Source organism: Hermetia illucens, chromosome 2, assembly GCF_905115235.1.
Source record: "Hermetia illucens chromosome 2, iHerIll2.2.curated.20191125, whole genome shotgun sequence".
NCBI lineage: Eukaryota > Metazoa > Arthropoda > Insecta > Diptera > Stratiomyidae > Hermetia > Hermetia illucens.
Genome location: NC_051850.1, coordinates 101,496,465 through 101,522,153, shown reverse-complemented (window position 1 = coordinate 101,522,153; position 25,689 = coordinate 101,496,465). Strand labels below are relative to the sequence as shown.

Sequence of the window (25,689 nt, the reverse complement as noted above, 5' to 3'; positions counted from 1 at the left end):
CATATACTAGAGATATCAATAAACATATGGTGAAAAAATCACGTTTCTATCTTTATCCAGTCCTTCAAAATAATTTTTCAAAGAAAGGCAAAAAAAAAACGGCCTTCACACGGGATGACCCCCTTAAATTCAATTAAGCATCATTTTTCAATAGCCATTTACACATGCAAACTATCTTATCCATTATACTTCATTTGCTCCACACTAGAAGTTTTATTAGTAAATATGACAACAGATACAAACAAGTCGGAAATCAGAAGGAAGGAAGGTTTTGGTGATATTTTATGTAAGAATATTTGGCTACACGATGGTTCCACTTATATATAGCTCGTAATGTATATAATAATAATAATCGTTGGCGCAAAAATTCAATTGGATCAGAGCCTTAAAGTGTGTTAGAGCACTTCATTCAACATCGTAACGGTACACTTTAGGATTACAGTACCGTATAGAAGGCAATGTGGTCAGCATTGCGCTCCCCCGAGACTTTACCCTGATTTGATTCAGGAATTCATTCGGAGTTGAGTCGGCTGGTATCTGACGTCAAATTATGATACAAATTCCAATGCCACCAGTACGACAGCCTTACATACAGATTGAATATACTCCGATGTGGTATCTGGTGATGAGTAGTAATTTGACGCGAAAGGGCGAACTTTGACTAATATAACTTTTTTAATAACGATATGACTTTCCAGGTTGATGGTTGATGGTTCCTTTTAGAACCTATCGTATTGGAAATTTGCAAATTCTACGGATCTAGGATGAACTTAAGGGGAATTCGAATTAAATTTTCAAAATATAATAATATACTATAATATTATTAGATTAATTTGAACATATATCGTAACGAGGAGTATTTTGAGGCCTAGGCACCATGTGCACAGACCTCCATAATTTTTTTCAGATTTGTCGGTTTGGTATCTATTCTGAGAATGGCTCCTTGAAATAATTGACCCCTTTTCGGAGCCTCGCGACCTTCCTTTCTGCAACCAGTGAAAAAAAGTTTGCACTCATCCTTTACGTGTATAGGACCCCCTTAAGTTCAACGTAATTCACTGCATATATGGGGGTTTACAGTCCTCACCTTCCCACCAAATTGCGTGTCAGTAGGTACAACCGTTTCCGAAAAAAGCGGGTGACAGAGAGACAGGCAGGCGGGCAGACAAACAGTGAACCGATTTTCATAAGGTTTTGTTTTAAACATGTTTGTTATACACTATTAGAAGAAATTTGCAAAAAAGTGATAACTTTGACCTATTATAACTCTGTTAGCGATAGTGCGATTATCATCAAACTTTGTATTATAGTATCATACTCAACAGTATAGCCAATATTACTGATGATTCTAGGATTAAGTTAAGAGGGATTCCCAGTCAGTTTCCAGAAAATATACTTGTAATAAATATGGTGATATACTAACTTTATTTAAACAATTTTGAGGCCTAGTTACCATGTGCATGAACTCCTATATTTCTTTTCAAATATTGGAGTTGGGTAGTTTGAGAACGGGTCCTTGCAGTAACTGCTCCTTTCGAACCTCTGCGCTCCTCCCTTGGCAATCAATATCAAAACTAATCAAGTCCTTTTATTTGGTGCCTCATATGACTATACTCGATGAAAAAAATCTGTACACCCCCTTTTGTATGTATTGTATGGACTCACCAAAATCCATGTAAAACTATGCTACTCACAGCATGCAGTGGGACTCACAGGTGCCATCTTTCTACCTAGATGTAACCCTTTCTGAGTCAAAAGATGTGACAGAAAGACGGATGGACTGGCAGACAGACAGACAGTCAACCGATTTTAATAGGGATTTGTTTCATACAAAACCTTAAAAAAAGAAATAACCCCTGCATATAATACGCTGATTCTCCCATCTGTTCATTACGTGTTATGTTGACATTTATTTAAAGGATTCTGGATTTGGGCACGGCAATCGTAGCTGAACTGTAGATCAGCACCCATAACGCCATCAATTTAATTGGTAATCGCATTCTTTCTATATGCATTAATGGGCAGACCATTTGATCAATTTGTATATCTAAAAAGCGGTGTTTCTGCCAACAGTTGTACCCAGATTGATGGCTCTTCACGTATTTTCAACGGTAAGTCCGGATTCCCCGTTATGTCTGAAATTTGGAAACGCAGTAATCTTAACATCAACATCAAGCTGACACTGTTTAGTATCAATGTTCTCTCTATGCTACTATACGAGAATAATACATTGAAGGTGATCACCACTGTTACTCCAAACATTCTCCTATTGCGTTGTGTTGACTGCCTCTGACACCATACTAACTAACGAAGATTTTCGCCGGTGTACGGATCAGACACTCGTGGACGGAGTCGAAATAGCAGTAGATAGGCCATGTATTGAGAAAGGGTGGCAACTTCATTGCAGGTGATACCATGCGATATAGTAGTATTTGGGGGGTTGTTCGGCCTAGAGCTACGTAGCGCAGAACAACGGAGGACGAGTGCATGCTTTTCGCAACTAGAGCAACAGTCAGTATAGTGGTGATCATAGTTTTGAATATGTATGAGGAAACAGCACTTTTGGGAGTAGCTCAGGAAATTTGACGGCAGCGTTCCTGACAATTATCAGTAGTAAACAAAATCAAAATGGCTGAAACTGACAAAAACACTGGAGTAGTACATACAAAATTTGAAATATTACTGGACGAAGAAATACTCGTCTTGGGAGTGTAATTGTTAATTCGCCCTAATATACTTTGACTAAAATCTCGCATAATATTCTTCGATGTAGCCTCGAGTTGGGGGAAATAAACGAAAACAACTTGGGCAGCGGAAACTGTGCCAGTCTTTCGGATTGAAACGTACAATCAGTTTCTAAAATGGGGAATTGGGTAAACTAAAAACACGGTTGTAGTTGTACTCGTTTCAGGTTTTATATCCTAAATCCTCCAAGAAAATGGAAGAGAAAGAGGAGAGGAGGACATTATAGGGTAAATCTTGCTTGCCGGAACCTCCTTAACTTCTATAAGCAGTCGGAAGAAAAGACGAAATTGGCCTGATGACGACATGTCAAAAAGGATTCTTGCGGATCCAACAGCATGAGCTTGGAAAGATGAATGGAGGGATACATTACGAAAAAAGGAAAAGTTCCTTGGTGCTAAGAACATTGGATGGATATCGGGAAAGCAGGGGACACCCACCGTAACCTATTGAGCCGGATTTTATCCACAACCTGACGGTCATGGTATCGCACATAGATCTCGTTGGTATGTAGGTTAGGTTTTTGTAAGCTGAAATAGGCTAGGTTGGCTGACAACAACCGTGCACGAATTTCATCATCGTAGCTGTTATCGGCTGTGATTTTCGACCCTAGTTGCAGTCTCCTATCTTTATTCTTCCCGTTTGACCAGGTCGGTTTGATGTTGTTGGTTGATTAGTTTTCGTTGCTGACGTTGCCACCATATATTTTGTCTTGTCTTCATTCTCGCGCCGCCTGCTCGATCTGGATGAAGGCAGTTGGTACGTTTCGGGTTGTTCTTCCCATGATGTCGATATCGTCAGCATAGGCCAGTAGTTGGGTGGACTTAAAGAGTATCGTACCTCTTGCATTAGCTCAGCATCACGGATCACTTTCTCAAGGGCCAGGTTAAAGAGCACGCATGATAGGGCATCCCCTTATTGTAGACCGTAGTTGATGTCGAATGGTCTTGAGAGTGATCCTGCTGCTTTTATCTCGCCTCGTACATTGGCCAGTGTCAGCCTAATCAGTCTTTTTAATTTCGTAGGGATACCGAATTCTTTCATGGCCGTGTACAGTTTTACCCTGGCTATCCTAGCAGAGGCGGCTTTAAAGTCTATGAAAAGATGATGCAACTGATGTTCACATTCCAATAGTTTTTCCATCGCTCGCCGCAGAGAGAAAATCTGATCTGTTGCTGATTTGCCTGGAGTGAAGCCTCTTTAGTATGGGCCAATGATGTTCAGAGCGTATGGTTCTATCCGACCTAGCAAGATAGCGGAGAATATCTTATAGATGGTACTCAGCAACGTGATACTTCTAATAAGTTTTAATTAATGGAATTAGCATAAGATTTAATTGAAGATATGATGGTCTACTACCCAAATTTTAAATCTCAAATGTACTGTCAAGCATTTTATAAAACGTATGTAGCTTCAAGATTGTATAAAGCAGATATGTTCACTTCAATATAAATTATAGCATAATATGCTGTGGGAAAACTGTTACTACTTGCAGTTGTATTGGTTACGAATGCCCTTTTATCGCAATTGAAAAAATATTTCTAATACAGTGTCCTATTGTTGCATGAGAGTTTCGTGTCAGATGGAGCAGTGTGTAATCAACAGGGACTTCTATATATGCTTTTAAAATTACGTCCTACCGGGGAGGTCTACCGCCGCCCTGAACAAACAATAATATGGGGCAAACCTTATTTTCGACATATTTAAATGTACATACATATGTGTTTATACCTAACTTCCATTGCAGCAGTCAAGTTGAAATCATAGAATCAAATTTCCGGGAAAAAATCTATTATTTCACCTCACCCACCTGAAATTCAGAATTCTATTCAATTTCAATTTAGGCTTCTTTGTTTCACCTGAAAAACTCAATGTTTTCCGTAAATTCGTAACAAATTTATGGTATCCCGATGGTCATAAAGCTGTCCACTGTTGTTCGCTCGATTTGGTCTTTCTTGAGGTCCTCTTCGATTTTTAATTGATGTCGTAAATTTAGTTCGTCTCAAAGTGTTTGCTTGATATCTAAGTTTGAGCAGGTCTTTATAAATTGTCTCGATTCTGTTTTTTTCGTAACTTTTGCCCACAATACCACAAAAGTGAGATGGGTTCATTCTGTTCTGGTCAAGTTGAGCATATCCAACACTTCCAATTTACATACGTACATACTGTTCGATGTCGTCTGATTTATTGCCAATGGGTGGCATTTCGATACGATAAAATCCAACATTTCAAAGTGATGATGTTTCTTGTCTATCGAATGTCAGATAAAGTAGAATTTAGTTTTTATAGGCCAACACCATTAAACTATCGTGTATGCTCGAGGATATTTTGTGCATTTCGTTGATGATCGAAATTGTTTTAATTTGGGTTTTATTGATTTGTGTTTGAATGTTCTTGGAATTAGTGATGTTAATGAGTAATCACTCTCGAAAATGTCTGGTCGTCTGAAGAGGAATTTAAAGGCCACCAAAAACAAGATGAAATTCTTTATATAAATTGAAATCCTAAGATTAAGAGATCTATCCAAAATTTGTAGATTTGTATAGATGTAAAGTAAAATCCATGCATTCTAGGTGAAATACGAATTACTAAAAAAATATTGGGAAATAATTTCATTGGGGACAATCTTACGATTGCTTCTGAAAATTTTCCTGAAGAATATAGCACTTTTACATTAACTTGTATATCACAAATATACCGATGGGTACCAATTAGCATTAATGATCGTTTTCATGACATTTTATTGTTGAAAAAATTGATTTCGTTTTATATTGAATCTCCCAAAAAACGTTTTTAGTAGGTAAGTTGAAAACCCTTCTTAAACTCTTTCAAGAAAGTTTTAATTAAGGTAGGTTAATTATATTGGTTTCCATTAACTTTATGGATTTTCATCGAATACCCAAATTTTATTGTCTATAAAATTGAGAAATCTTTTTAGATTGGTATGAATGTGAATGCATGCCAGGGGATTTCAGAGATTTTTAAATCTTCTTACATTATCCATTAACTTTTCACTTATCAGTTCTCTAATAGCGGTTACAGCAGTTATTTGGAACAGTTACTAAGTTGGCTTTCTTTGATACCTTCTTTTTAAGGTATTGTGTTGAAAAACCTTATTAGAATCGATTGAATGTCTGTCTGCCTGTCACATTTGGTTTTTTTTTCGGAAATGGCTGAGGCTATTGTCACGAAATTTGGTGGGAACATGTGGTCTATGAATCCCCTTAAATAGAGCAAGTGACACCATTTTCTTTTGGGTTTACCATATTTTAGAAATTCACCCAAAAAAACACCCCTTAAGTTCATCCTAGGAGTACAAATATATAAAATTATAAATGATAATATAATGCACAATTTTGGAAAGTGTGGAGAAAATGAAACCATTATTAACAATTTTTTTTACGTGAATTTATCGTCATCTAAGACGTGTATGACGTCATTATCGTATAAACAGATCTCATATGAATGGCATAGTTGGATGTATAAAAGGAATATTTTGGATTTTTACCTATGTGCGAATGGAAAAACATAAAGTTGTCTACCTATGTGACTAAATAAACTGAAGCGTACAAATAGTACTTTTATGAACGTAAGTAGCCCATTGAGATTTATTTAAATGACGGCAGAAACGACAACAAAAGAGCCTAAATCTGTCAGGAGATTAGAAATAGTGACCGCACAGTATACGCTCAATATTTAAGGGTTCGAAGATTCTATCTGTGGAAACGAGCAAAGTAAAAATATTACTTTCAATATGTTGACAGGAACTGTATATAACATCCTTCTTGCAGTTTTATCTGCCGCCAACCATAATTCAAAATTACACTATCTAGAACGACCACCAACATAAGATTACATTGTCGTATTCGATCCCTGTTTTCGTCTTTCCCTTGACGAAAAAACTGATTACTACAGATTCCACTATTGACAGCATGTCGACAATGGAAAACCGATAGATGCTGTGTTCGACGTCGATAACGGACATTCGTTGCCATTCTCCAAATGGGCAACTGATAACCGGCGGATTCAAGGTATAAAGGTAACCTCTATCTATCAAACGACATCTTGTCGGCATCCCGTTTACTAAATTGAAAGCGAAACTTTTCACAAAGTTTTTTCTTTTCCACGATAACGAATGGGAATTTCTTTTTACTCACTTGTTTTCTCTTGGTAGTACTTGTCATCAACATCTGTGAAAAACCATGTCTGAAAAGAGAACAAAAAAGAACGAAAAATGAACAGGTGAATTGTGAATCATGCTATCATCAGAAAGGTAGGAACACATAAAAATAAAATCACACAAATAGATAGGCACAAAGCCACTCAGTCACGACTATGGAGCTAGGGCGATGAAAAATTCAAAAATCATTTTTTATTCAATCAATCAAATGACTTCATCACTTTTTCAATCACACACAATGGAAGCGACTGATATGGGATCGATTTGAGGACTCCTGTCGGGGATGGTATACCTATTCAGATCACATGCAGTCGCAATGGTGTCATGATGAAAATTACTTTTCAGTGTGCAGTGTAAGATGGAAAATTACGTAATCACAATGGATAGATTATTTTCACCAAGAGTTATTGTCTTTTTTAATGAAGATACAATATGTGCACATCAATCTTCCCGAGTGTCAATTTGATGTTCTTTTTATGAAATTTGATCATATTAGTTGCGTGAAAAACTGTGGGATCTTAAGCGAGTTTTCCGTAAGTTGACTGATTTTCTTAAATTGAATGGCTTTTCATAATATATATGCATCAGCTGGAGCGATTACGGTAAATTATTTCATATCACATGTGTTTGTAATCGATTTTAGAGTTAGTAGCAATTCATAGAAGACATCGGAAGGGACACTTAGACTAAATAAAGAGATACAAAGAAGAAAAATCGATAAAGACAAACCCGAAGTTTTCTTTCGCTTTTCTGAGTAATGTGATGAATTGCTAAATTATATCCATTTAATATTAACCAAGCTAATAATTAAGTGGCCGCAATATTTGTACAAATCTCTCGGAATAAGAATTCTCCAGTAGAGAGGTCGCGGACAAGAACCCCAATTTAGTTAATTCTCTTTCATCACATTACGAATCTACTGTGTCAGATAAATCAAAATGTCAGAAGCAGAAGTTTCGTAAAATTCCTCTTAGGAACGACTATATCTTACAATTGAACTGGAGGTAAAGGTAGGTCGTTTGTTTGCACTGCCTGGTCGTACTCATGGAATGTAATTACCTACAAGGCTTATCATTAATTATATCTTGAGCACGAAAAACAATTTTCCATGGTGCGCGGATTATTGGCTTCCTAACCATCGAAAAGTACACAGGCAATGAGGGAACAGCCAAAGTTGAACTTTGTGTATTTTTGTGGTGAGCATTAATTTAGTTTTGCTGATATATTTGAGGTTACAGTCCGATAAATAGGAGCAAGCGGTTTTATAGTGGAAATCCTATATATCATCCATTCGCCAATTTCTCAACGTAATTTGGGGTAAATTGTACAAGAAGTTGCCTACGGTATAGTTGGACCTCAGTAATGAGCTAGGGCGTTAAGGATAAACCAGTATAATTTGAAATTCACCGACGAAATAAGCGAAGAAGTAGTTGAATTGTAATTTATGAATTGCAAGGGGATGGGATGATATAGTAAAGTTTGGTTTATTTTCATTTTCAACAGTAGCTGTAATAATTTAGGTCAAGCTATCAAAATAGTATCAGCAAATGGTCATAGATAGGACTAATGGCAGTTGTTGCTTTTCTGCATCAAAAAGTCATATCCTCTGCAATGAATGGAAGAAAATATTGCTATTATGATTGTCCCATATTAAGACTGAATATGTCTTTTTGGTAACTTGGTTCGACAAATATAAAATATTAAAAGGGTTATTTAGGAATAGAGGTAGTGAACTTGTTTAGTAGGCTGAGTATGACGTATTTGGAAGAAACCAAACCGTCACCACAAACAAAGCAACAGAAAAAATCTCAGGGTTTTCAAAACTTGACTAGTAAATTAATAAAAAATTATCCCTTGGATTTGAATAACAATGCAAACCCTTTGGTTCGTTCCTTCTCTCTGTTATTGTGTGTAGTATGAACGTAATCAACAAATGGGTGAATCGTATGCAGCTTATCAATATACTGAATAGTCTTCATTACAAATGACTATAAGCTATCTCTGAAAATTTTAATTAAGCATTAATTTTGAGTCCATTTTCTTGTTACGACCACCCACTAGCTGCTTACGCGCGAAAATACTGAATTAGGCTAATTGCATTAGATAGAAAATCGCAAAGGACTGACTAGAATAGATTTGGAAAATTGCGCTGTCTAATAATTGGGATCTCGGATTAAATTGTTCACTTTTGTATGGAAATAGTAAACAATGAAAAAGTAAAGAAATTGAAGCCTAGTGGGCGCTAGAAATTAACTTTAAATGCGCTTTAACTTAAGCTTTTGATCTTTCGTCGGTCCTGGTATTATTCTAAAATCTTCAACCAATGTCTGAAGAGTCCATGCCAACGATAAAGCAGGCTGATCGGTTTAAATATCAAAAGTACATCTATTCGCACTGTAGGTGCGAAATGTGTCCTTGGAACCAAGTCTCGGATTCGACAAGGCTTCATCGAAATGCTGACTTCAGTTGTTCTACCTACCACATCAAAAGTCCGAAGTGGGGGCGTGGAAACCGCTTAGATCATCGAATGCGAGAAAGGATGTAACATGAGGCACCGAAAAGGGAGAAACATAACTATCTTAAGTGCTCTCTTAAAAATCGAATGTCCTATTTAATAAAGACTCTATTTTTGAAGAGCAATGCCAGGTCTGTGACAATTACCAATACGATTGTCGCCAGCCGCCGCCAGTGAACCGAAAAGGTGATCTGCTTAACCCTTGATAGGTGTTTTTCAATCCAAACCACAGCTAATGGAGGAAGAACTACCACTTCTGATTTCTCAAACTACTCACCCAAGAAACGATGATCCGAAAAAACGCTTCTGGCATCCTATAGACATACAAGATTGCTTCCCTTGCAATCAGAAATTGCATTCTAAACTGCAGCAACATTTACATAAAAATGCACGGAACTGTCGAACAAGTTCATCGATTTGGAGATAAACTGCACTCTGGTAGAAATAGGTAGCTGCTCGCGGTATTGCTTTAAGGTGGTCATTCCGTGTGTCGGATCCGCGAAATCGATTTTTTTTTACTCAATTGTATTTAGATATAGTGTAGAATATATAGGCAAAGTGATATTCGGATTCATTCGGAAATTATAGCACATGATAAGTCACATGACAGATTTATGTCGATCGCCGTAATAATCGAATGACGTTCGAATGACTTTGCTTAAAGGACAAGAATTGAAGCCAAGGCTGTACATGTGTTTCTTGAAGAAACCTAAGGTTTCTGGGCTAGGTATAGCAGATTAATGTTCAAGATTTTATGGCTAAAAATCGCATTCTATTTTCAAAATGCGTTTTTCTCGAAACCGCATGTTGAAAATCGGCTGCCACCATAGCCCAAAATTTATCCAATGAAATTCTTTAAAAATTTCGGGACATATTCAGAACATATTGCTACGGTCCGCAAACTAGGATAATTGCGATTCATTCAGTATTTCTTTTTTATTCATTGAAAAAGCCTTGAAAAACACCAAAATTCACAAAAAAAAAAAATTTAACACGGCACCAAAAATTTAGCTTTTAATATTTTTTAATAATCCTCGTTTACGGACTGTAGTTAAGTCTATACGTTAAAATGCCGTTTACTTTTTTTCTTTAAGATAATCACAGCGCCTTCTAGCGTGGCAGCAGAAAAACACCTTTCTTGGAGATTTGGGTATTTTGTCGGCAGATTATTAAAAAAGAAAGTTTCTATCATCAAAAGTTCCGCATGCACCATTGACAGCAACTTGCTTCGAAAGCTAGTCCTCGAAGAAGTGCGGCTCACCACTCTTTGGTCATAGAGAGGTTTTTCGTGGATCAATTGTGGGTTTTTACTGGCGGGGTAGCGGTAATTGTATTGAACGCAACGCGGTTTGTCCAGCGGTTCAAATCGTCATGAATTATACTTCGGGGAATGGTTCCTCATGTCTAACTGCGCAGAACGACGTCGCCTCGATGATTTTCGCTAGAACGCCCGGGCACGGTTTATTTGGACGCTAACCGTTGCCTAGATTATCACCCACAGTGAACTTTTCGTACAAACGCTTATAGTATTTTTCGCGGGAGCAGTTTGAATTTTTTTTTTTAATGCATGTTGAAAAATTGAATCTGGATATACAATTGAACAATTTCGGCACCACGGCTAATCTCCTCAACATTGCGCATCAAATATGCGACAACATAACGCAAAGTTATTTCGAACTTCTAAGGGTCACATGTAGGTGGCCACCCTGTATGCTAGATATAAACTACCCCAATTTTTGCAAAACAAAACCTTATGAAAATTGATTCAATGTCTGTCTGTCCGTCTGTCTGTCTGCCACAAGCACTTTTCTCAGAAACGGCTATTGACACGAAATTTGGTGAGAAGGTGGGAACTGTGGATGTCCAGACATGCAATCAGTGATATCCTTCTACGTTGAGATTTAGGGAAAAAGGAGAGTGTAAAAATTTTTTCCACCGAATATCGTCATGTGGGGTAACAAATGAAAGGTCTCGATTAGTACTTTTCGAAGTCGGTCTTAGTTTTGAGATTTATTATAAAGGCGGGGAGTAGGAGGGGTGGAAAATGATCATTTCTTTAACGGACCCATTCTCAGAAACCATCCAACCGAAAAATCTCAAAAAAATCATGAAGCTGCCTCTGTATGGTGCCCAGGCCTTAAAATACTCTCCATATCGATAACTGTCCAAATTAAGTTAATAATTGTATATTACCATATTTTTGGGAAAATTGAGTAAAACCCCCCTTAAGCTTATCTCAGAGTTATAAAAGTTGGTAGTAGTATAAAATATAATATGAAGCATATTATCCCCAAGTTTGATCAAAATCATACTATTAGTAACAAAGTTACAGTAGCTCAAAATTGACTTCACCGTGTAAATTTACTGCAACTGAATATCAATATCACTAAAGTAGGTAGTCAGACACGCTAAATGCATATATATAACGGGCTGCGTATAAATGGGATAGTTCTACACCCAAATACTCACACAAGAAGCAAACAAAACCCTTTATACCTGAAGCGCCCAGCTTCCGGTATCCCGACTTGTTTTGATTGCTGGCGTTCTTGAAATGATACGAAGAATAATCTGATATGTACCAATTGCCTTCATCATCAGATTGAGCAGGCGGCGATTGATGCGAGGTTTTGGGCTGCCAGAGACGAAAAAATAACAACATCGAAGAACACTGGTCAACTGAAAAGAATAAGGATAGGTGAATACAATTATGAAACGGCTGATAAATTCTTCTCCTCGAAAGTTATAACTGATAACAGCTATAACGACGGAATCCACGAACAGTTGTTGGCAGTCAGCAGAACTTATTTTAGCTTACAAAAAATATTCCGCTCGAACTGCCTCGCCATAGGATCAAACCCTTTACTGTACCAGATAATGATCTTACCATTGCTCATGTATTCCCCGGAGATTTGGGTTATTGTCAAGAAAAATTGTCAATGTTTGTTAGAAGCTAGACGGAGAATGTAGGCTTTACTCACTCATAACTTGCATTGTAAAGGGAAATTGACTTTTAGTGATTTTTTTCACCATTTCGGTTACATCTCATAGCTGTGCTATTGTCTAGCCACATATCAAGCAAGGTTTAGGCAGACGATTTTCTGTTTATATAATTTATACCCATGTCAAGCTTTTGAATTATGATAATATATTCGGAGCTGGCAACATCAGTAATGGCTTTTGATCACGTCGCTCTGCAGGACATAGTATCAGAAATTTTTTGAAAGGCTGAGTATTAGCCCAAAAAAGAGTGGTCTATGCATCAGGAGGAAAGTTTAAGTTGTTCCTCAAAAACTGGCCATTCTATCCTCAAACAACAATTGTTGAACTCATTTTCGAGAGCCACCGTTATATATATAATATATTTTGTGACCATTTATGGTACGCGGACATATTTCTCCTCCAATTTGAAAATTTTCTCCCAAGACTATCTTTTATTAATTAAGTTTAGGAAGAAATGGTTGAAACTGATTTTATAGAATGTTTTACAGCCATATGGAGATGCAGATCAAACATAATCAGGAAAAACCATGTCACCTCGAAGTATGAGGCATTAAAGTTTGTTAGCATCTTTCGCCTGTTTTAACACTCTTAAATACAGGTTTCGAACGTTAACAAGACTATTCTTCCCAAAAAGGTAGAAAGTTTTTGACGATCTGAATTACAGATGGCGTAGAATTCTAAAAAATTAAATCTTTTCTTTTCTTTCGTAAACTCTGAGATTAAATCTGTTCCACAACAATTTGAATAATAATCTCATTGGCAAACTGAAAATGGAAGTTAATGGATAAGCATGCTAAATATTATATATTATTATACTTGTAACTGTATACATGGGCTGGAGCGGTAGAACCCAGACATTTGTCGTATCGAAAATCAGGAGATATTTCCATATTTTAATTATTTTTCCAACCGTATCATAAATATGCCCCTTTCAACTGTATATCATGTTATCGGAAATTATTAGCCATTCTGCAATAAATATGTTAATGCCACTTCTATTGTGTATCAGCAAAATAAAGAAATCTAGTAATGAAGAACAAAGAAAAAGATTGAAGATTATTGTTGTGAAATCCCACATTATTGGACTCTGGGAAATATGAACGTCACAATTTCACAATCTTCAACTAGATTTTATTATTGTACCGCGGGTCAGGGCATTGTATGCAAATTACTCTTTTATTTCTTACGGCTCGTTGATTCGCTTCTTTAAACTCGAGTAAAAATTTGTTTAGCAGACATGCATACATTACGTATGTTCTGTATGCAAGTGAACTTTTCACCACCTATGCGTACGGAGGATGGATTGGAAGCAAAATGCTGGAATGTTTGCAAGAAAGAATCTAAAATCGAATCTAAAGACCTGGAAATGATGCGGGCAATAATTAAAAACTAAACCTTAATAGGAGTGGTTAACACATTATTCTTTTGGCTGCTTGAACTTAGAGTACCCATCTTTGACCGCTTCCAGCTATTAACCCTAAAAAAAGTCCTAAAAATCCAAATCTAATGGTTTCTTCCACGTTATATTGTTTTCAAATTTGTATTCTAGGTGCAAATTTAAAAGGAGAGATAAGCAGACACTATTGTGGTTGATGGACAATTATGCCGTGATGAGATAAGCCTCTCTGGTTCTAACCATACAATTATTGACAAGATGTTATCTGCAATGGGAAAATTATCGAAATTAATTTAAATTTCTTGGCACGGAATTTTGAAATGCACAAAGTGTTAACAAGTCGTTAACTATTTCATTACTTTATTGTGCACTTATTTGAATACGCTTTTTGAATTTTCCTTATTGTTCAGCCTAATGGCCTTTCAAAATCACGGATTAGAGGTAGGTTGAAGGAGTCTCGAGACATTTAAATTCCTCTTGAATACGTTTATCACCCACGAAGCGGTCAATAAGTGCCACACAACCATTTGAATATTTATTGCAAGCCAGGAGACGTTCATTATTCACGTTTTGTTTGCCAAATCCGATTCCAGCCATATCCATATGTATGAAAGTACGTACCCTATTAGAGAAACTGATTGCGAATAATCGACTGTTGTGCGCTTTCTTCAACCACTCGCATCTGAAGAATATTACCAAGGAAGAAATCTTTGGGTTACGGTGTTGTTCGGTGAGTGGCTCGTGCCTTCGATAAATCATGCAGTGCAGGAATGAATAAAAGTAAAAATCAAACGGCTCTTAGGTATGAAACAAAAGATTCAAGTCTGAAACTAAAGTTGAGATATCGTGCTTTGAGCACGTCTCAATTGCGGCAAGCAAGCGGGAGTGGCACCCAGCCAGCGGATTTTCCAAAGTCATTTCGTGCACGGCGTGTAAGTGGATTCTTTGCGAAATGTGATTTTGTGTAGTAGCAGAGTAAAATGTGGTCTATACACCTGAGATGTCGGAAAAAACTTTTTTAAAGAAAATTGTTGAAATGATTTGTGATCCTGCTCAAGTTATGCTTGAGAAATTTCCATACAACTGGAGTGGAAAATTAGAGAACTAATAAATTAATCAACAAGCAGTGCGACCTCTACGAATATTTTTGACTCCATCCAAAACCAGACAATTGAAATACTGAAGAATGAGAAGATTTTATGATTTGAAAGATACTGCTTATTGTCCGAAATCCAGCGATGGAAAAATAAAATTAACGCATTGAATGTGTTCATTGACATGACAGCGGCATCATGTGACAAGCTTTAAACAGCTATGTAACTACGTGCGCGGACACCGATGTACTGCGTCACATACAAAGCACTAACACCAGACGTGCATAAATTTTCACCCGCAATTACCGGTACGTTCGAAGATCCGCAATGATTTTTCTACCAATAAAACTTTGAAAAATGCTCTGGCAGTTGTATCTCCTGTATACAGTCTTCTTGATTGGCATATACATTTGCAATATTGCCCTGGATGAAGTCTGGCGTGGAAAACGTTGGAAGACATTAATATGGAGTACCATGCCGTAAATCTGATTGCATCACCTAGAATCTGCAATAAAGCCGTAAAAGGTAGAAGCGCGGCTTATTTTTATAGTATAGAGTATATACTTTGGGTAATCCATTCGGATTTAGGGCATAGTGGTGACTGCCGAGCATGCGGCTTTTAGTAAAGTAGGTTGAAAGATGTCTCCACTTAATTTGTACGTCTGACTATTTAATCCCAGTGGAGCGAACCAGGAACGGATGAATGAATGAATGAATCGGAGGCATGGTAAACATATGAACTTCCTTTGGCAGCCTTTGGCATATCTCCATTTGTGGAATGGATGAACTCTGTGCCAGGGACCGCTACAAAGGAGTGATTAAAATACGCAATCTAGCACAGTCAATATCCTAACTAAATTGACAAGACTACTTAGGCTGACCCTAAACCATGTGCGAGGGCAGATAAAAGCAGCAGGACCACTTTCGATACCATTCATAATCAACAATGATCTAACACAATGTGATGCCTTATCGTGCATGCTTCTTAATCTACGTTGGGAAAAAGTGATCCGCGATGTTGATGTAAATGCGGGAGGCCCTATCCCCTTCAAGTCTACCCGACTACTGGCCTATGCTGACGGTGTTGATATAAAGGGAACAACTCGAGATATAAAAACTGTCTTCATTCAAATTGAGCAGGCGGCGCGACATCATAGGGTTTGACATTAATGAGGAAAAGATGAAATGAAGCAATATCAAATAGCACTGGTCAATTGAGAACAATAAAGGCATAAGTACATAACTCTGACCCTGTTAATCATTTCTCCTATCTGGGGTCGAAAATTACAGCCGATAACAGCTATGACGACAAAATCTGTGCACGGTTGTTGGCAGCAAACAGGGCCTATTTCTCTTTTCTATTCCAAATAACTCACCATGGCTCTAACCGTACAAGACAGTGATTCGTATGGGTAAAGATGATCCAGCCCGGTTCCTCTACATCTACTGTATGATAGAAAAGAAGAAGAGACAAATGGAGCGACCAAGGCCAAGACAGCTTTCAGGGATATCGAATTCCTCAACTTCGGCGCGAAACCGAGATAAGTTCCTTAATAAGGTGGGCCTAGACCAAACACCGCTTGTGCTTGGTCGCCAATCCGGTTTATGCAAAGTTTATTGTGATAGAGTAAGTTGAAAATTACCAGTGCGCTTTCGCGTTGGAAATTCTAGGCCATCTTACTTCCACCTGTATTCGAATGGTGCTGGAGTCATACAACAAAAGATATAAAGATGATTTATTAGAAACTTGAAGTTTGATTGGCAACTTTTACTGCACAAAAAAATTGAAAAGTGAGTTTGCTTAAAATTCTGTGAAATGAAATTACGTTTTGGGGCATAAAGCATTCAGTTAGGGTCGTGGGGTCTTAGAAAACTTACTTGTCTATTAACGACGATAACATCGAAAAAGTGATGAAAATCAAAATCGTCCTGTTAGCATTAGAGAATAGCGGAACACCTAATCACCTAGGTCAGGACGCCAGACAGCTTTTAGGGATATCGAATTGGTGGACTTCGGCGCAAAACCGAGATGTCTGGAGTTCCTTATTAAGGCAGGCCTAGACCGGATACCGGTTGTTGCGCCGTTGATGATGAATAAAAATTTGTAACAAGACACATGAATGTTGTTTTTGTTAAGCGGTCCGGATCAAACTTGATCAGATGTTATTTTTTATTTGCTTTAAATAGATCTCTCTTCGTAAAATTCCTAAATATCATCTTAACATTCCATGCCATTGGTAGCCATTGCTTGTGTTCAAATTAAAAAAATGCATTTATTATTACAATTTGGAAAGATAATAGCCTGTGATCATTGTAAATTTAATTGTGAAAAGAGATATTTTTCAGCGTACTGAATTTCCTGTGGGACAAGATTGCCTTTGCAATGACGTTGGGGTAGTCCTTTAGTCTGCTTACAGGCGCAATATTCACTTTCTTATTTTCCAAATCATTTTAGATTAACGCCAGAGACCCATAGTTGAATCCTGTGTGTCTATTTAGGCTTAAGCACTGATTTGTAACAACTTATAGATTAAAAAAGGTGATGATGCACTACAAAGCGTTTTTGAAGTTAAGGGCGGAAATCCCACAATGAGGAAGAATTATTTGGAATTCAATTAAATTTGGATATTATATTAGCCATATTCCGAATAAATTTTCAAAAAAAATTTTTAAACAAGTCGGAATACCGGAAGCTCGCGCTTCGGGTATAAAGGTTTTGTGTTCATCTTATGTAAGAGACGCACATTTTTCTGTCCATATATAGCTACAAATCCAACATAATCCTTCATATTTTTCCAAACTACGAGACATAGATATCACGCTCACCCTAAACAAACAAACTGCCTGTTACCTACTGTACACATATGTGCACGTATCTAAATTTATAGTACCCATATTTCCGATTTACGTCTTATATCTAACTGAATTAGGCACTACCCGAAAAGTTCATTAGCACGCATATATTATATACCTACATACACACATGTCTGGTTGACAAATAACTAAAAAATAAAACAAAATAATTGTCTGCGACCCAATTCGTAAGAACTCATTTCGTTGCGGTATTGAATTGATATGTCATGATGACGTCATGCAGGTTATAGAGTGCACGAAATTCACAAAAAATTGTAAAGTTTCACCCCCTATAACTTTGTTAATAATAGTTGGATTTTCTTCAAACTTGACCAAACTGTGCATTATATTCTTCATTACACGTATGCCAAATTTTGTACTTCTGGGATGAACATAAGGGGGGGTGCCGGGTAAATTTCTAAAATATGGAAATATACTATTATTAACTTTATTTGTGGAGATATCGGAACCGGATATATTTTGAGGCCTAGATTTTGTAGAGATGCACCACTGTGATTTTTTTCAGATTTTTCGGTTGGATAGGTTCTGAGAACGAGACCTGTTACACTTTTTGTGGGCCATATTTTGAACCCTCACTCCCCTATGTTTCACCCAATGTCAAATATTGAACCAGATTCGAAAAGTACTAATTGAGACCTTTCATTTGATACCCTACATGGCTACATTCTGTGAAAAAAAAATTTGCACCCTCCATTCACATGTACGGGGAGCCCCCCCTTAAACTTAACACAAGATGGCGCCACTCACTGCATGTAAAGAGATCACCAGATTACATACTCTCACCAATTTTCGTGACAATCGGTCTAGCCGTTTCCGAATAAATCGGGTGTGACAGACAGACAGACAGACAGACAGACAGACAGACGGACAGACGGACAGACAGACACCGTCTCGATTCTAATAAGGTTTTGTTTCACACAAAACCTTAAAAATGTATGCGTAAAATAAAAGAGTTACGCGACAATCTTCCGAGGAAGGTCGTAACTAGAGTTCTCTCACTGGGAAACGTGTAACGAGTACACTTTTGGCCTGAACCAAAAAGGTTTTAATTTTACGTCACTAACTTACATTTTAAGAATATCAACCTGTAGCTGAAAATAGTCAACATCAAAAACGTTGCAGGTGTACAATTTTCACCATTTTTTTCACTAATGATGTAAAAATGGCACCCTTATTGTTGCAACGTTTGATTGGAGTATAACGATGTTGTCGATTTTCAATTGAGGTCAAGTTTCTTCTCACAAGTTAAAGTTATTTCCCTCATACTTCGCATCTGAAGCCAATTTTATATTTGCTCTAGATGACATTCCACTTGTCGTTGTCGGGGTCTGCAGGTGAACTAAAGATTGCGGTATCGTTAGCAGTAGCTGTGGTCGTTAATCCGCTAACAGAAAAGCTTATCGTATAGATAAAGTAGTAAACAGGACTGAGCACACGTTTGGAGACAGGAAGGGAGCATGCGTCCTACAAGCTTACGCCACAGCTAGAAATACTGCCCTGCAATATCTACTATCTTCAAGAGCATTAGTGATCCAGTTAATTGAACTTGCTCTATGTATTGCGCTATCTCCTAGATCTGAATTGATTGTCTGTTATCAGGAGATTTTTGAATACTTTCGATATGTTGGAGAGAAGGCTTATCGATTTGTAAGATATCATTTGTTTGTATCATTTCCACGTTTCAGAATCAATGTGACAGTTGCATTTTTCCCATATTTTGCAAAATATCCGTTTTTCAGGTTTGGATTGAAAATGTAGTATAGCAAGAAGAAAGAAAGAGTGGAATTGAATTTTTTTAAGTGTCTTTCGGATCTAATCACTTTAAATACTTCTTCCAGGTAAGCAGGTAAGCGCGAATCCCTTCGCTTTGTCGTCATTATTTTTCAAAAGTACTATACGGAGGCTCTCTGTTGGTAGATCTCCTGATCCTCGCCAATTTAAGGAATTTTGTAGTTTCATTGAGTTTACTACCCGCTTGGGAAGCCCTATAAGGTTGCTATTTCCCTGGAATTCTTCTTTCATTGCAAACGCTTTCAGAATCGTCGACAATAGACTTCCTTGACAATGAATCTCTTTGAAGATTTTGGTGTAGTTGTAGAAACATTTAATCTAAGCCAGATTTTTTTAAAACAAATGTCAAGCAGAATATTATTGTTGCTACCATTTTGTATATTTGTGCTGTAATATGACCAAACCATCTACCGCATGGAAGTAGCGTTGTCCAAATTTGTACCAATCTTAGATTTTGTATGTTAGTTATTCGAGAACGGCACAAAATGTAGAATTATACCTCTTGTTACAAGATTCTGTGTAATTCAAGGTTGACAAAAAACATTCTGCGCTTTCATCTGCCACATTCCTTTTTAAGCTGTTGTGTAAAACAAAACCTTATTAAAATCGGTTTACTGTCTGTCTGTCTGTCCGCCACACGCATTTTTCTTCGAGACTGTTGAAGCGATTGACACCAAATTTAGTAGAAAGGTGGGAACTATGAACGCTCATGCATATAGTAAGTTGCATCCTGTTATGTTGAATTTAAGGGGAGGTCCCGTACATGCAAAAGGGGGTGTAAATTGTTTTTTCACCAAATATAGTCATGTGGAGTATCAAATGAAAGGTCTCGGTTAGTACTTTCCGAAGCTGGCCTTAGTTTTGACTTTTGTTGGAAAGGCGGGGAGTTCGGGGGGATGAAAATGATCATTTATTTAAGGGTGCCATTCTCAGAAAAAAAAATCTGCCACTATATGGCCTAGGCTCCGAAATACCTTCCATACCCATATCTCTTCAAACAAAGTTAATAATAGAGTATTGCTATAAATCGCACTATTACTAACGAAGTTATAATAGGTTAAAATTGCCACTTTTTCGGAAATTCAAGATTTTGAATGTCAATATCACCCGAAAGTGGCTATTCTCACATGTGCGTATATTACGTGTTACATAATAATGGGACAAACTCACACTCAAGCGTTCAGCTTCCAGTTTCCCGACTTGTTTGGAATGTATTCCCGGTCAAGCCAATGCAGTACTTTTCGGAAGAACTTAAAGGCAGGCACTGTAATCTGTATTCTATTCGAAACGTTGTCGAGCGCAAATCGATTTTGCCTCTCACGTCCAAGTGGCTATTTAAGACGACACCTGTTCAACTTCAGAAAACTGCTGTTTGTTGCTTCAAACTACTTGCTTACTTCGATTTCTTAGGACCAATCCTAATTTCCTACAACTTTGCCAACATGATATCGTCTTTTAACTGGCTTTAATTTTAAGAATCAAACTCCTAAAATCTAAACATGTCAAGATAGTGTTAACATGCAACTGCTCTGCGGTCCGCTTCAACTTTATTCCATCCAAAGTTAAAATTGAAACAAATCGGAGCCAAACCAAAAACTAAAAGGTTGAAAGAACAATTTCAAGTCCACCGGGCGTAGTGAACCTCCAGTATGATGCATTTCGCGGCGTGTTCCAATTCAGTGTACATTTCATAGAAAAACTGCTCAATGTATCTCGTACGAGTGAGCAACATGCATAGCTCGCGAGATGATAGTTCATGCATAGGTTCAGTTCCGCTTCGAGGCAGGTATCTTTTGTGCTATTGCAAAATGAGTATGAACGAGACACATGTGCTACGAATCTATGAAACTCACGTTAGAGACATGATTTACGGCGGTCGATCGAAATAACCTTACAATCACGCTCTCGTTTGAGTTTCTAGCCAGCCGGCCATCAGGCTGAACCACCGGTACGGGTACCTACATAGACACAACCTGAAATAATAACAACAAAGTGGTCCAGCTTGTACCACTCTAGCTTGCAAATCGAAATCACACTCCCTCGCCCGGGGCAAATATCTTTAGAAACGCAAATTTCTATGCTTTCGCATGAGATTGAACTCAGAGTGGCTCAGCTGCTCCAACTAGATATAAAGTTTCAATAAGAACCAGTTTGATATAATTGAAAGGTGAAATATTGTATGAACATTTTCAGGACTTGTTTTTTTATTTTGTTTATATTTGTCACAAGGTTGAACTTGACTATTTTAATTTAATTACGCAGTGGCTGAGAGCCACTTTAGGAATGCTGAGAATTTCAAATAATTTTGGGAGCAAGGGATCTTCCTCGTTTTATTCTCGCTTTTCCGTAGATAATATGCGCAGAAATTCCTTGGAATAATGATACCCAGATGATAAGCCAGATGAAAGGAAAAATCCAAATGATATGTATAAATGGAGCATGCTTGCAAGTGCCGTAATTTTTCCCATTTGTGCCTCTCTCACAATTCGACTGGCAAAAGTAGTTTCAGGAGAAGAGATTCCTATTTTAATTATGCAGGCACATTTTTCTTGGCACAGAGCAATTTTATTTTAGCAAAGCAATATTTTGGCTCCTATGTAATTTCATCCGGGTCCACATACTTGAAATTTTGGTCCTTGATTCACATAATGCCCATTTAAATTAGAATAGAATACCAGGGACATATCCTGGTATTCACAGGGGATTATCCCCAAAAGTATACATAACAAAAGGATTTGCACTTATTGAGTAAATGCAACCATAAATTCTTGCCTAGACTTCTATTCATGGAGTCCATACGATCTTCAGGTGGTTTTGTATCTCTGGACAATGAGAGCCCCCACAGGAATTCGTATTGTGTTTGCTCCTCGTCGAGAAGCGCTCTGTCATAAGTAGTATGTTACTGGCGAGTATTATTGTGCCCGGAGCGAGAAAACGTCCAATCCTTTTATGTCGGGCTCCATAAATAAATGTTTATGTCGATGAACAATGTGGTATCATCCACGCTATCTCTATGCTCATATGTATTGAGCGCATTATTCGCGAAATGTTGTCATCGCCAACGGCAGCTAAGAACAAGACTTGAAAAGCATATAAAAAATGGTTTGCAATAAGACAACTTCCATAACAGAAGAGAATGTCTGCAGGAATCCTTTCCTTGCACTTTCTGCTCAGTTACCATTTTAAGAATCAACCTGTCTTCAACGCAAATGCGTATATAGTTCGAGGAGAGATATGATGTTGAATTATAAAACTTGAATTCACAGTTTGCCGGGGCAGTCTCTGCAGAGGTTCCATTTGCTAATTGCTACTTTGGTTAATACAGTGAAACGTTCAAAAAACCATTCAGATTGCAACTACCGACATTTTCCTAGGTATTGACATCTACGTACAATTCAAAGGATCTAGAAGAGTACAGGAGTATCCATTTGTCAACATCATCAACCGTTGCTAAGAAATCTAATTTATCACTTCGTTTGAAAAAAGGCATAACCCAACAGTTTTCAGAGAAAAATTATTGTCAATGGAGATGCCCTGCATTATACGAGTAGATTAATGAGACCCATATTAATGCTGTTCATTATTATATCTTGATCGAATACATAATTATTATGATCCTAAGTCTAGAAAGGAAAAGCAGATAGATGCAATTTATGCCATTATTAAATACTTAGTGTCGTCGGATTCCTAAAATATTTTGAAATACAAGGTTTCTGTCACTTTAAATTTACCGTCTTTTGTGAATTGTTAATACAAAGCTGTAATGATGAAACGGTCAATTCTCATTCTTGAAAAACCAGGACGATTCCAGATGCCGATCGATGTACACTCCTAAAACCCATGAAAATAAGAGTTAAAAATGGTAAAACCGCACGGAAATGTAAAGTTGGTGCTGCTTTTAATAATAATAATCGTTGGCGTAACAATCCATATTGGATCAGGACCTTGAAGTGTGTTAAAGCACTTCATTCAAGACCATAACGGTACAATACAGTACATTGTAGGAGGCAATGTGGTCAGCATTGCGCTAGCCCGAGATTATTACCCTGATTTGACTCAGGTACTCATTCACAGCTGAGTCGACTGGTATCCGACATCCAGTCCCGATACCAAATCCCTCTGCCATCAGTGAGATTTGTACCGCGACCTTCCGCTACGCCAGCCCAGCGCTCTAACCACGTGACTATCCAGACACTGCTGCTTTTGGTAGATAAAAATGCAACTGGTACTTATCCTACCATGTTAGCTATGTACATTACCCCAGTATCTGATGGAAAGTCGGTGTTTGTTCAATTGGAGGCGATTATACCAACTGGAGATATCACATGTCAGTCTGCACTGAATTTTATAGCTCCTGATCTATATGTCCACCAGTTGCGGTTGACACAAGAATCAAAACCCACAGATCACATTATTCTATTAAGTGGTAAAGTTCATTTTCAACTATCTACACGTACAACAGTCACATCCGGGACCCCGAAACCCAAGAGAAATAGTCAAATCCCTTTTTCCAATATAACGGCTGTTAATTTGGTATGGATTTCGGGATGCTAATGTCAAAAACATACTGTCCCGAAATTGCGGCTGGTTCGAGAGTAACATAAAAAATATTGGTTGATTAATGACACTTTCAACTTTATATCCATAAACGTCAACCTGAAAGTGTTTCAAAAAATATCTGTCTTTAAGCACCGGTGGCGGTACAATTTGCTAATTAGTGGTAGAAACCATTCAAAGGCTCACCAGGTGGGTATAATCACCGCATTCTGGAATTTTAAGGACGGAAAAGCAGCAATCTTCGCGGTTTTGACCATGATAAAATAAAAAAAATAAGAATACACTTCAGCAATACTTGAAGCAAGCGCCACCAACATCTTTCTAAAAAATATAAATGGCAGAAATGTGGTCGTATACCTTAAACGCGAATTTATTGTAGCCCCAAAGAAGCATTTGATAAAAAAAGCTGAAATATGTACCCCAAAGGGTCTACACTGTCAAAAAAGGAGAGAAGTATGATGACCGAAAAAAATGCAATATGGTGTATGAATATCTCTCTTGGCTTATAGGGTTTGTTTTCTCCCATTTCGATCTGAGTCACAGTAATCGAGAAGCTGGCGGCGGCCACCATTTAACAAAATAGGACAAAGACGATATTCCGACGAAAAGGTGGCTAGCATCGATGACGTAGTGTACGCGAAATTGAAATTATTATGCATACGTAGCACGAATATATTTTCTCTAGTGTACATTGGGAATACATACGCTGGTTGAGAGGAGGGGCCATTGGTCGAAGTGAAACGTATTTTCAGCTAATGGGTAAGTACATTAGCATATTTTAGGCGGAAATATGCGCATTAGATTCGAACTAAAGGGAATAGAAAACTGCTATTCTGACTAACAGCCAGGCGTCTATCAATAGGAGCAGGATGAAACAGGTGAACTCTAAACTAATATAGGGACGTCTTAATATACAGAATATGTTCGGCTCGAACAATGTCTATATATTTGTTTAAGAATTGCGGGGTCCTAAGTCCGCATCCACTCGATATCGGACCGGACTTAGGACCCCGCAATTCTTAAAAAAATATGTGCAGCTCTGGCCAAGCTTTGGTCCAAAGTATGGGCGGATTTACGCTCAATATATTATAATTCGTAGTCATACTGTGTTCCGCGAATTATATAAAGCAGCACTTAACATCTGCGAGGGTTTTGTGTTTACACAAAACCTTAAAAGAAGAAAACTCAATTGCGAAAACTATAAGAATTTATATGCTCGGATGGCAAGTATATACTTTGCAAGAAAACGATGGGCAACGATTGACCAAACTGAACAGCAAAAATGTTAGAAATCTAATGTCCATGTCCGTCGTTTAATTTAATATCAATAGGGCATTCTAGCTAAGTTAGTTCTAATGATAATAACCAATGCAAGACTCTAAGATGAAATGACATACATTTTCTATTAGCAGAATAGAATGAAGCCCGGGCAGGCTATACTGCTTTTTAACTTCATTCTCCAGCAAGCTGCATAATAGACAACGATTAGTATTAGAGGGATATTCCCTTAGAAAACAGTGCATATGCTGACAAGATCACT

The 25,689-nt window shown here is 37.6% G+C and overlaps 1 protein-coding gene across 1 annotated transcript in view; it reads right to left on the bottom strand.

The window, feature by feature from the left end:
• The window catches only part of LOC119649228 (fringe glycosyltransferase), a 215,841-nt gene that overhangs the window by 87,246 nt on the left and 102,906 nt on the right, over nucleotides 1-25,689 (bottom strand). Inside the window, exon 3 of the mRNA XM_038051287.1 lies at nucleotides 6,900-6,948. Coding sequence (XP_037907215.1) covers nucleotides 6,900-6,948 — 49 coding nt within the window. The remainder of the gene's footprint in view (nucleotides 1-6,899; nucleotides 6,949-25,689) is intronic.